The sequence below is a fragment of the Labrus bergylta genome, chromosome 17, assembly GCF_963930695.1.
Source record: "Labrus bergylta chromosome 17, fLabBer1.1, whole genome shotgun sequence".
Taxonomy (NCBI): Eukaryota; Metazoa; Chordata; class Actinopteri; order Labriformes; family Labridae; genus Labrus; species Labrus bergylta.
This window is the reverse complement of record NC_089211.1, coordinates 6,907,631-6,921,158: the sequence shown is the minus strand read 5'-3', so window position 1 is coordinate 6,921,158 and position 13,528 is coordinate 6,907,631. Positions and strand designations below refer to the sequence as shown.

The following is a 13,528-nucleotide window of genomic DNA, read 5'->3' as shown; positions in this document are numbered from 1 at the left end:
ACGCCCGTGTGTTCAGATGATGTCATGGCAGCTGATAACTTTCAGATGTGTGAGAGAATTTTTCCATTACCTTCGGTGGACTCTCGCCCAAAAGACAACAACATCTGAATAACCTCGGAGTGAAGTCAGTTTCACTGCGAACAAAAACATTGAGGCACAAATTCACGTCGAGTCTCACAATAACAAACAATTTCAACCTGAGAATAAACGTTTTCAACAACACGTGTGTTTGATTTCATAGTCACTTCAAAGTCGTCTTGTTCATGTTTCGTTTTCGACAATGTTTCCCTCCGCTGAAGGAAAAAAATCACACCACAAATAGACAGGGATAACATCTGCTGTGTGTGTGTGTGTGTGTGTGTGTGTGTGTGTGTGTGTGTGTGTGTGTGTGTGTGTTTGGGATGCTCCACCTACAGTAAGAACAGTAATTACTTCACCCTGCCAACGTAAACACACTAATCTTTCATCCCACACACACCGGAACACACACAGTCACACAAACACACACACACACACACACAAACACACACACACACACACACACACACACACACACACACACACACACACACACACACACACACACACACACACACACACACACACACACACACACACACACACACACACACACACACACACCGATACTCTTGATGTAATGAAACGTGAATCAGCTGATTGATTTCTTCACCAGTTATAACAGTATTTGTTCTCCCTCATGGTCTTGTCCTCCATCAGTTACAGCGACACAGGCTTTAAAGATGGCTGTTCATATATTAAAGGTCCAATCAGTGAGATGTGTAGTGAGTGAAATGATAAAGGTATCTTACTATCTGATCAGACATTAAGGAAACATGCTATGTTGAAGTGCTGGCTTCTCTGACAACAATGCAGCAGCCAGTATGTCCTCCTTCTAACTTTAGATTCTGCTCCTGAATGCTCTGGATTTGTTTGGACCAGAGAAGGTAGGCGGTTTGAAGGCACCCCCACACGGCCGTTTTGGACACCCCTCGGTTTGTCAGATATGAGAGCAGTTATCAGGTCAAACCAACAGGTGTTGCAGCAATGGAAGCAGCAAGAGAAGTGGTTCAGATAGAAGTGATTGTACTCGACCTAAAAAGCCTCTGCATGTTTCTAATAAGCTCCACGAGCAGAAACGTGCTCAAGCTAGGATCAATATTGGAGATGCTTTTGAAAAATGGAGAGAGGTTAGAACACAGAAAGGTTTACAGACCGATGCAGAGCTGGATAAACACTGAAGCTTCAGTGTCCACCACATGGTGACCTGTGTGAGCAGTGTGAGACCTGTTGCTCCTTTACGTTTTGAAAATGGCTGATTTTAAGTCAGAACTAATAAAATAAATAAAACCAAAAAGAGAGGTTAGATTATTTCTAATATTTGACCTTAAAAGGAAGTCCAATAAGCTCAAATACATGAGGGGAGAAATGTAATTGTAATATCCTGGAAACAGCTTCACTTGGTGTTTACGCACATGTTCAAAAAAGTTAGAAAATGTTCTGAAATTTTCAAGGTGAGCTGCATCTGTGAACAAACAAGATCATAACTTTTTGGAACTTCAGGGACTCTGTACTTTTCTCTCTTCATGACAACATAATTTTTAAACAACTCACCTGTAAGGCTTAAAGTGATGTATAATTAGGGGGGTGTGGCCTCTTTAAATGACTGGTGTGAGATGCTAGCCTTCTGCTAGGTGTCACCTCAGCCATACAACAGCCCCTGACCTTTAACCTCTGGGCTGTGTCTTATATAATTTTACTGAGATGTTAGCTCAAATTAGCAGCTGTCTGTGTCAGAGCTCACCACACCTGGCTAGTGTGTCTGCTTCTTTGTTAAGAATACACATCAATATTTGGGGTTTCCATGGGTTTTTTTTTTTTTTAAATAAAGACTTACTAATAAAAAAAGATGGAGACGTTTTGCTGTTGTACTTTTCCATCTGAAAGCAGAGGTGTCGACATGTTAGGACAGTCCCTCATTATGATGAAGAGGATTTACTTTCAGGGCGTCGAGTCGTGTTTTTTAGTTTCCGTGGAGAAAAAAGTGTTTTCATCCTTTAATGTTTCCCTCTTTAACGTTGATTTTGTGTAGGCTATTTTAAAAACAGTCAGATTTTAATAAAGTGATGTCAATCATAGACAATCTTATTATGCTATTATTACTTTAAAACTGTAAATAAATGACTTCTTCATATGTGTTAATAAGCTAATGAAGAGAAAGCGTCAGAGTGAGTCACTTTCTGATGAAGCGTGTGTGTGTGTGTGTGTGTGTGTGTGTGTGTGTGTGTGTGTGTGTGTGTGTGTGTGTGTGTGTGTGTGTGTGTGTTTAGTCCCTCGCTCTCTCTCTCTCTTTCTCTCTCTCTGACTCACTCTCTGTTCTCGGATCGTTCAGCAGCTCTCCTCATCTTCTTCTTCTTCTTCTTCTCCTCCTCTGTGAGTATCAACCTTTCACATCAAACATTATTCACATGTTTCTTATTTAACATCCGTCCTTCTGTCTTTTGTTTTTGTTTTGCTGTAATATCTCAGTTAAACTCTGGAGTTTTTCTTGTGTGATTCCGCGGGACTATTCCGTTCACCTCCATCAGGTCCGGTTCCTCTCCCGGTGAGAAGTTAACGGCTGCACCGTCACCGGAAACTTTAACGTGTTCAAATGCGGGTTAAACATCTTCAAAAATACCAAAGTAGAGACATTAAACTGTTACAGCTTCAATAATGAGACGTAGTCACTGCATTATTGGAAATAAAACGTAACCTACGTGATTTAAATTGAACTGAGAGATGACATTATATTTAATCAGCTTTCTTGTGATTTAATGAATCACCTGGTGGAGGTAACACTTTGTCCGCGTGTCTATTCACAACACGTCTTCATTTTTAATCAGAGATCGTTTATTTTAATGCATAATCCCTCTGCAAATGTTCAGCTGAATGCAAAAGATTTAAAAAATGTACTTAATATGTCGTAAAGTAATAAAAATCAGCTGATAAAAAAGGAAACACGTCGCTTCAGTTCCTCAAAACTAGAGTAAATATTGGCTGATGTTATTTTAATGAACATTTACTATGTGAATAAATCTCATTATTTGAGTTCATTTAGAAACACGGACATAGTTTGTCCAGCAGAGGGCACTGATGAGTAGTGCTGGTTTATACTGACTTTATATCAGGGGTTCTCAATTGGTGGGAATGGACCCCAAAGTGGGTCGCAGAGTCATTTTCAGTGGGACTTGAATAAGTGCCTGGAAAGAATCAAAAAGTCTGTGAACAACGGAAGAGGATTAGGGACAACCAGAAACATAAGGAGGAAGATTTTTTTCATTGTTCTCTTCAAGACTAAAAACGAAATTTCTAAAAAAAAATGTATTTGAATTTAATCCCAACATTTTGAATGTAGCGTTGAAATTGCATTTCAACTTTATTATCGACATTTAGACTTTTTTCCCAACATTTTAACTCGACATTTCAACCTTATTTTTAACATTTTACTTTATTCCTAATATGTCTACAGTTTTCTCGACATTTGGAATTTATTCTTGAAATTGTAAATCAACTTTATTCTGGACATTTTGCCTTTTTTCTCTCGACATTTAGCCTTTTTTCCTTGAAGTGCATAATGAAAAAAACAATCGTCATCCTCTCCTTATTTATGTCTCTGATTGTCTTTAATCATCTTCTGTAAAGAGGTGCTACTTAAACATGTTTGTTTATGTTTTGGTTCTTTGTTCTGTCACTTTTTAAACCATCTGAGGTCAAATCTGCACAATTCTTCATTTAATAAAACAGATTAGTAGAAAAATATCAGAAAGTTGGGGTCGTGATTTTCCATGATGGAGTTGGTGGTCGGTCCTGAGGCTTTACCTGCTGAGAATCACTTCTTTAAATAATGTCCTAATATTGTAAGTTTAAATATGATACATCTATAAAAGGGTTTATTCGTTGGTGTGTTGAGCTCGCTCCCGTTAGTCTCACTGACGCTAACAGAGCAGATGAACTGACTCACTGCAGCTGGTGATCATCAGACTAACTTCAACCTGCTGCGTTTGCTTCACCACACGTGCAGTTTGACCACAGAGAAATGTTTCTCCACCCTTACATTTAAAAAAAGAAAGTATGAAGGTTCTTCCTGAGGATGAATTTGCATTATAAGAAGATCAGACTGATACACATCACTCGTCGTGTTCTAACTCTCACAGTTAAACGTTTTCTGCTCCAGCTTACAAAAAAACAACACATGCATGTAAAGTCAAACTGTTTGGGCTGGGGAAATGTTCCCTCGCCTCAAAGAGATTTCCTCAAAATGCAACTTCAAGCCAAGTGATAGGTGGTAAAAAAACAACAACCTCATTCTGGGTCATAATGATGCACAGTCTGTAGGCGAGGAACATGATTTCTGGAGCTGGAAAGGTTTCAGATTTCCGCTTGTAGTCTGAGTTGTATCGGCTGCCATTGATGTTTCGTCAGGCTTAGGCTCTATGCAGGTAAACTGTCTGTGTGGAGAGCAAAGGAGGCCAAACACATCAGAAGCTAGAAAAATAAAAACATCACAGAGCTTTTTAGGGATTTCTTTTAACAGACGTCTGCATACGAGTGCAGAGAACTGATTTTACAGCTGCAGATGTCTCTACAGTTCAGCTCTCATTCTTCATGCTGGATTTACACCTTACACCTTTTCATGCAATTTCAAGGCACAGACACATTTTGTGGTCCTAAAACTCGATCCGAGATGTTTTAAGGCGGTCTTTTTCTCGTCTTGGTGTTACGATAAAATCAATGATTATCGCAGGTCTTCAGTCTGCAAATTGTGTTGTTCAATCACGTGAGCATTGTCAACAATCAATAGGAGCGGTCTCTCCAGCACCAGGTTCTCCTGGACTGAAGCTAACAAGCTCTAGCTAGCTATAGCATACTCACCAGAGGATATTGTGTCCACCTTATTTTCCTTCTACACTATCTTAGCACAAAGGGGAGAAAACATCAGAGAGGCATCCTTGCTCACTCTATAACTCTTACATAACTCTTTGCAGTTTCTCCTCCTTTTTCAGTTGTAGTTGTAAATTTCCACCAGGTGCATGATGGGAAATTATCTAGTTGTGGTATTGTAGCTAGTGACCCTGAAAGATCCTAGGCATTTGCAACATCTGAGCCTGTGATTAAAAACTCAGAGCAAGTTGTTGACAGATGTTAGTTTTTTAAAAAGTCTTTTCAGTCTTCTAGTTTGTGGAGGAAATAGGGTAGTCGCCTAAAAAATGAACCCTGAAAACAAAGTCTATCCTGAAGTAATGCCTGGCTTCACCAGAGGACCTCAAGGATCGGACATTGTTCCCAGTAGTTCTATCTTTAGGACTTCAAATGATAAGTGACTATAGGTGCGTCACCAGGATTTCTGGGCCTTGTGAAAAATTGTCTCATCGGGTCAGAGTCAGAGTCATATTGAAAAGCCGAATCAAGCTTCTCGACGTGACTGTGCGTGCAAACGTACTGTGTTGTGGGTTTGAACTCACCTCATCATACCCACATGTTGATGTTTCCTTGAGCAAAGAACAAAAAAAACCCCAAATGGCCCAAAAGATGTTTACAAAGAAAAATGTGGCCAAAAGGATGTAATGTTAAACATTGTACGATCACAGGAAGCCTTCAACCATTAGGGCCCTGAAACACCAAGCAGACGCCTCACGTCGCATTTGTCTTGGCCAAAAAGTTGCACTTGAACACACCGCAAAGACTACAGCCGATGGCCAACCACCACATACATTCTGCTCATGTGTGAGAGGAAATAACTCTCCATGCCAGCAGGGGGCGGTAGTCCGTTGTTATGATATGAGAAGATCGTTTTCATTTCATTTCATTTTCACATCGCTGTCGGTCACCACTCGTATTATAGGTAGCCTACTAATGGAGAATAATGTCTGATTAAAAGAAGAAAATGGCGCTAGCATTGTCAGCACAGATTCACTTAGCTGAACAGCCAATCAGAGTGATTCCTCTCACCAACTGCGCAGACGCCTACCGACACCGTTTCAACATGTTAAAACAGACAGTCGTGGGGCCGACGATCTCCTTGGTGCGTCAGAACCTTTAGGGGCAGCAGTAGTCCAGTCTGTAGGGACTTGAGCTGTGAACTGGAGGGTTGGACTGAGGTATGAAATTGGGTTTGGTTGCTAGAGAGATGCCAGCTCACTTACTGAGCACTGCAGATGTTTCTTTCAGCAAGGAGGCACGGAGCCACAAAGCTGCTCGGGCGCTCTCTACTGTGCAGCCATTCGCTGACATCTCTCCATCAGTGCATGTCCAGAGGTTCCTGTTGATGCACGTGTGTGATTCTGGCCTCTGTGTCTGTTGCATGTTTGAAAAACAAGATGTAAAAATAGAATCTCCCCTCAGGGATTGATAAAGTATGTCGTTGTTCTTGTCTTAAGTGATGTTCTCCAGGTTTTAAAAATAGCCCTCAGAGGCTGACTCTATAATATACTTCATTAAAATCAAAACCTGGAATTTTAAAATCCATGAATAGTGTTAAGACATTAATGCTTTAGCATCCTGAGGCCGCAAAGTTCACTCCTGAAGCGATGGTTTTAAGATTTGATTTGAGATTTTTCTCCAGGCAGCCGTCTGCTGCTACTCCAAACGCTCTCTACTCATTGAAAACAATTTTAAAAAGACGTTGGCGTTAAGAAAAAAAAATCTACTTGGTGGACACGTGGCCTAGCAGCATAACAGGTCTCCAATCCTGTCCACGCTCTGAACAGTGAATTTGAAATATTACAATCAAACCTGAGATGCCGGGTGAAGGGTGAAGGACTCTTTCTGCGCAAATCAATCCTAAAATTGAACATGGAGCTGAATCCCAGATCAGAGCGCTCTGAAGACCTCTGAGTATTTGTCTGGTGTATGTTGTAAATGGAGCCGTCGACTTTGTCAAATCACCAAGCTACTTCAAGAAAATATTTCATTATCGAACTGAATCTTGAAATTAATAACTTTAAAGCAAAAATCGAATCATGCAGACATCCTCTTGTCCCAACATTTCCTCCTCCTGATGATATCCAACGTCTTTCTACATTTCACAGTTTATGATTTATTCTTAGATTCAGAAGAAGAGAAAGCATTAAACACTGGAGATTTATTATCCAGCTTGATATTTGTCTTCAGTCTCACCTCCCACTGTAAAACACACACAACATATACAGAGACACACACACATTTAGAGAGCAGTAGTATCAGTTGCACCACCTCCAAGTTTACCCTTTAGTACTCTTTAATTCCTCTTCATCCTCCTCTTCATCTCACAGATATCTGTTCTCTCGCTGCAGGCACTCCACTTCTCTTCTTCGTCTTCGTCCTGCCTTCATCCTGCAGCCGCCGACGTCAGTGGAACGTTTTTCTATCCCCTCTGATATTAAGGTTAATCCGATTATGAAGCTCTTCTCTGAGACGCCTCTCTGTCAATGACGGCCAAGATGGAGACTCCTTTCTACCATGACGACTCGCACGCCGTGCCCGGCTTCGGCCACATCGCAGAATACGAGCGCTACCATGGAAACAAGATGCTGATGAGTAAGAAGGCCATGTCGATGGGGGGTCAACACTTCTCAGGCGGCGGCGGCGGGAGTTCGTCAGGCGGAAGAGGCGGACACCACAACAACTTGGGGCTTGGCGGGAACAGTTCCCTGATGGGATCTGCGGCGTCCTCGGCCGACATGAACCTGCTGAAGCTGTCGTCCCCCGACCTGGAGCACCTGATCATCCAGTCCAATCAGGGTCTCGTCACCACAAGCCCCATGTCCAACGGCGGCAACCCTTTCCTCTACCGCAACCATGCCACAAACGAGCAGGAGGGCTTCGCCGATGGCTTCGTCAAAGCGCTCGCCGACCTTCACAAGCAGAACCAGCTGGTTGGAGGAAGCCCCATGTCCCCGCCCCCGTCCTCCACCGTCTCCCTGCAGGCGTCCTACCAGAGGAACCTGATGTCCGGCGGAGACATGCCCGTCTACACCAACCTCGGCAGCTACAACCCCGGGCAGATGGCGTACCCTGGGGCACAGATGGGGTATGGGAGCGGCTCAGGCCACGGCAGTGGCGGAGCCCCTCAGCCACACGCTCGAGGATTAGACGCTCCTCAGACCGTCCCCGAGGTGCCTCACCCACCGGGCGACCCAACATCCCCGCCCTCCCTTTCCCCGATTGACTTGGAGACACAGGAGCGAATCAAAGCGGAACGCAAGAAGCTACGCAACCGCATTGCGGCGTCCAAGTGCCGCAAGCGTAAGCTGGAGCGGATCTCGCGGCTGGAGGACAAAGTGAAGGTCCTGAAGAATCAGAACTCGGACCTGGCTTCCACCGCCGCCATGCTGCGGGAGCAGGTAGCGCAGCTGAAACAGAAGGTCATGAGCCACGTCACCAACGGCTGCCAGATCACTGTCGGGTCGACCGCCGCCGCCAAGACTGGAGGAGGAGGAAGGGGAGGTACAGGCAGCGAGGACTCCAGCTGCTGAGGAGGCGGAAACCAAAAAGATGAGGACGTGAAAATATCGAGATGTCACTTTCAGATTTTGCCGTTTTGTTGCACTCAGCAAAGAAGGTGTGTGTGACGCCTGAACAGGACAGGTGGATGATGGGATTTACGTTGCCCCGTAAACCACTGTCAATAACACAGCTGGAGGGGGCAGGGCTAACATGAAAGAGGGATGGATTAATCCCTAATGTGGGCAAAATTCAATTTTGAAATTTGAATTTTGATGATAAAGTTTATAAAACAGACAGAACCAGAGTTTGACACCTGAACTGGAGTTTGAGTTTGAACGGTGTCGACACATTCATATGACAGGTGTTATATCTCCAGGTGTTCAACATGGCGTTCTGTACAGTTTGGAAACACAGCTGTGTCATCGCACTGGATAAACTGTTCAGGAAACAGAGGAATAAAAAGCAGATTTTCAAAGTAAAAAAACATGGTTTGAATAAAGGAAATGAACATTTATACAGTTTCAAGTTTATCGTTTACGATGTGTAGTTCAAAGAAGTCAAGAAAAAAAAAAGACTTATCCTGAATGACTTCAGGAGTTATTTATACATCAGTGTCGAGTGATCACATAACTTTATGTAAGAGGAATTTGAATTTCCCCGTCATAATTTACACAATGTGTTTTCAAAAAGAAAGTTGTACCCTCGTTTTCCAAATCAAATGAACACCTCACTCAAACTCTGTCCTCTGATTACTGTCATCTCTCTAGTGAGACTCGGAGGTGGTCGGTTTAAAATCTGAAAGATGCGTCTGTGTTTTTCTCTTTGTTGCCGCTGGACGCTAAAAACCCTTTAAAGACAAAAATGAACAAGAATAAGAGTTTAAAGTTGCACCATTGTTTGTGACTTCCTGATGGACCTTTGTGAACGTTGGATATCATCAGGATACATTGGGACAAGAGGACGTCTGCATGATTCCATTTTCTCTTTCAAGATTCAATTTGATAATTACATATTATTTTGAAGTAGAGCAATAAATTCTTAATATGTGGAGAGTGATCCACCCTCATCGTTGATTTCTAATTGACTTGTTTCTTTTACGAGCTGCAGGAGTTTTTATTTTTGAACAAAATGAAGAAAAAATGTCAGAGTGTCAAAGTGTTTATATAAAAATATGATGCATATAAGATATGATGATTTAGTAACATTTACTATTTATAATAACTGTCATGTTAAAAGGACGTCTTTCTGTTTCTACTCAGTGAAATCATTTTTTTATCTGGTTTTAATCTTTGGAGGTTCATATGGAGCACGATTCTGAAGCTCAAGAGAAAAAAATGGTTAATAACTAGTTTACTCCTCTATGGCATTATATGACCTTCTATTATTAATAATAAACCTAAAGCAACAATATGTCTGAATTCAGGTTGGTACGCTTTGGTGCCCACAGAAGGTCTCTGAGTGCAACTGCACCAATGTGTATTAGTTGACAAACAGAACGTTTCACAATGTCTCGGACGAAGCCGGCGTAGATGTTGTGAGAAGCCGAAGACTCAAGTCGGCTGACAAGGTACTGTAATAGTTCTGGATTTTCTGCTGACTCTGCTTGCATCTGCAGCCCGTTGGTGTAAGGTGGTCATAAAACTCGATCCAAGCTGTTTTAAGGCGTTCTTTTTCTCGTCTTGGTGTTACGATAAAATCAATCATCGCAGGTCTTCAGTCTACAAATTATATTGTTTAATGACGTGACCATTGTCAACAACCAATAGGAGCAGTCTCTCCAGCACCAAACAGGAAGTTGCCAATCATGGCGAGGAATACACAGCACTCACTCATCCAACTGCAAAGCTCTCGCTGACGTGTAAAAGCCTGTCCGATATTTACTGTAGTCCAACTTCTTGCTCGCTCACTCTTTCTTTTTGTAACAAACAGAACAGAGAGGGCTAACTGGCTTCTTTTTAAAACTGAAGGCTGCTGTATGTGAACTAGTGCCGTTGAGCTGTACGCACTTCTCGCAGCATGCTGCCAAAGTTACATCGTGCTGAAAACAGGCGACGGACAGGCACTCTGTGGACATGAGAGAGACACCGTCCTATCTGTTAAAAGTTATTGTACTGTTAGATCGACTTTTAAACTAATATTTCAAGGTGGACAAGTTGCATATTGTTGCTTTATCAATAAGAACAATAAAAACTTAGTTGAATTTCTAAGATTGTTGATTTTGACCAGCATTTTTTGTCTGTGTGTGTTTCTAAAAATTCCTGAAGAATATTCAGATGCAGAGCTTTATTGTTGCTATAACTGCATTCAGAGAAATATGTTTTTATGGTGTAAAAACACACTTAGATAAAACACTATAACACAGCCAGCATGGGAAAAGTGGGCTTTAATTTAAGTTTCGATTGTAATACCTCAAATGTTTATTAAGGATGACTCACTCCTTGCTGTGCTGTAATGAAACATACTGCACTCTGGATTGTTTTCAACATATTAAACATTAGTTTAAATGATATTCCTGCTTTGGAAAATGAGGTTCTGAGCTCCTTTATGGGAGGTTGTGGATCTGTTCCAGGAGTTCCCTTGGATCCAGGATTGGGTGTCAATGTGTCACTGAGTGTACCTCGAGTTCTTGAGTTGGTTTCTGAGGTCCTTGAATTTGGTCATTGGGTCCTCCAGGAGGTTTTTGAAAGCAGTAGAGGTACTCGAGAGGGTGCCTGATGTCTGAGAGAAGTGAGTAGAGATCCTGAGGTCATTACAGAGGTGAAGAAGCTACGATGTTCAATAACATATTATTTGCAAACACCTGTAAGCCAATCAGAGAGCAGGCTGATAAACTGCAGCGGTGTAATGAAAATACTTTGTAACATTTTAGTGTGCATTATTAATCAAAACTTTCTTACTGACATCAAACTGTTTATGCAATGCATCTTAGATTTATTTTTAAATGTACAAACTATGACAGGTTAGGTTTTTAATATCTCAGTAAAACAGCAAATTCCTTTAACAGAAAATACTTTTAATGTGCTGTGTCATGTTGCAGAAAAATGCAGCTTTCAGACTGAGAAACATAAAACTGTCACTTATTGTCTTTGTTAAAAAGTTCACAACTTTGAAAACAATACATCAGAGGTTTAAAGGTCACATATCCTCCTTGTCTTCAACCAGTTTAAATAAGTCTCAGAGCTCCTCAAAACATGTGTGTGAAGTTTCTTGTTCTAAATCCACTCTGATCCTGTATTTGATCATGTCTATAAACCCCTCTATTTCAGCCCTGCTCAGAACAGGCTGTTTCTGTGTCTGTACCTTTAAATATGCAAATGAGCTGTGTATGACCACGCCCCCTCTCTGGAAGGGCTTGGGTGTACTCGGGCTTTCTCGCTCCATGTCCTATTGTTTACGGTGAGAAGGCAGACTCAGAGGGCAGAACAAACACCTAGCTGTGGGAGTGTCACCCACCTGGGGGAGGGGTTACTGCCCTTTGTGATGTCATGAAGGGAAAATCTCCAAACGGTCTGTTTGAGCACACATTTTCTGAAAAGTGGAGCAGGCAAAAGATGGAGAGGATGGACTTTTCTCATCATTAGGGGGTTTGTAGACAGACTAGAGACACATATTGGAGTTAGAGAAACATGGTGAAGTGGATTTTACAGAATATGTGACCTTTAACAGAAAGTTGAGAATGAAGTTGGAGTTTTCTGGGTTTTTTTGAGCAAGGGGAAACCTGATGAGATGTTATCAGACTTCTTAACAAACTGTTATCAGTTGTCATAACAACCATCAGATTCCTTCAGATGAAGTGATCTGCAGCTACATGTCGGAGCAGAAGGTGCATAACCGTTTATGAGACTAACAACTTCCCCAGACCTGTGAGCATCATCACAATCCTCCTTAAAAGTTTAAAACAACCCAAACTGCAGTTTTTATCAAAATAAAAACTGGATCACTGGAGTTTATCTGATTTCATAACATTTTTCTTTCTTTCTTACAGTCAGATTTCAAGATTTGATCCAGTTAGATGTTTTTAACTTCCTGCACCAACTTATTTAGAGCTACGGAAATCTGAAAGAGACACATTTTTGATGTAAACAAAATATAATTCTGGGTTCATTCCACCTCATCCAAAGTTGATAAAAACCTATTTAACCTAAAATGAGAAGCACCCTAAAAAGCATATGAATACTCCAGCTGATATCATTAATGAGTTCATTAAAAGGTTTTTAACTCCTCAACTGAGAGAGAAAGTAAAATAAACTATCTGCGATCAGTGAACAAATATTTATCTTTTTTAAACTCATGTGTCTGAGTCTATTTTTGTAAAAATGTAACAAACAAAATGTTCTTAATGCCCTGAAATGAAACATATTTGTGGTTTGATCAAACACTTTATTTATTATGAAGAAAATGTATCTTTTTGTTTTTTTAAACTGTGTGTTCATTTCTTTCTCTCTGTTCTGCTCATGGTTCTGCTGTTTGAGACGTTTGTGCAAATATAAAATTATTGAAATCTTCACCTGCTGCTCGTTTCCTGTTTGTCAAATTAAAGCTCCAGTGACAAAGTATTGAACATTTATCACTCAGCCTGTACACTCAGTATTAAAACTGCAAGAATATTTAAATTATATAGGACTCGGTGAGACATGTTTAAGCTTCCTCGTAGTGAAGACCCTGTACTCTGACTAGATTTAGATGTTCTGGTTTGTTCTGTTTGACTCGGGACATTTCTTGGCGGGGAGCTGGTGTGTTTCTCTCCAGCCAATGACAGCGCACAGGTGAGTTTAGGAGTGGATACAATTCAGCTTTTAGACGTGATTCATATATGATGGCCGTGGACGAAGCGACAAAGAAGAGAAAATATTACCACAGTTGGGCAAAACATCAGCCATTTAATTTTAACGCTTTAAGTGAGTGACACGCTCGCTGCACACAAGATGATGATTTTTCAATGATATTTATGGTCTTGGTCTCTGAGCACTCTGGTCTCGGGTTGTCTTGGTCTCGGTTAATGTGGTCTTGACTACAACACTAATTTATATGCTATTTCTATATT

General features: G+C 41.3%; 1 protein-coding gene across 1 annotated transcript; it reads left to right on the top strand.

Moving 5' to 3' along the window:
* The first annotated feature begins 2,373 nt into the window (after positions 1-2,373).
* june (JunE proto-oncogene, AP-1 transcription factor subunit) lies at positions 2,374-12,991 on the top strand. The gene is made up of 2 exons (XM_020640019.2): positions 2,374-2,451; positions 7,332-12,991. Exon 2 carries the CDS (start codon positions 7,467-7,469, stop codon positions 8,511-8,513), a length of 1,047 nt encoding a protein of 348 aa, XP_020495675.1. The 5' UTR covers positions 2,374-2,451; positions 7,332-7,466; the 3' UTR covers positions 8,514-12,991.
* Positions 12,992-13,528: the final 537 nt, after the last annotated feature.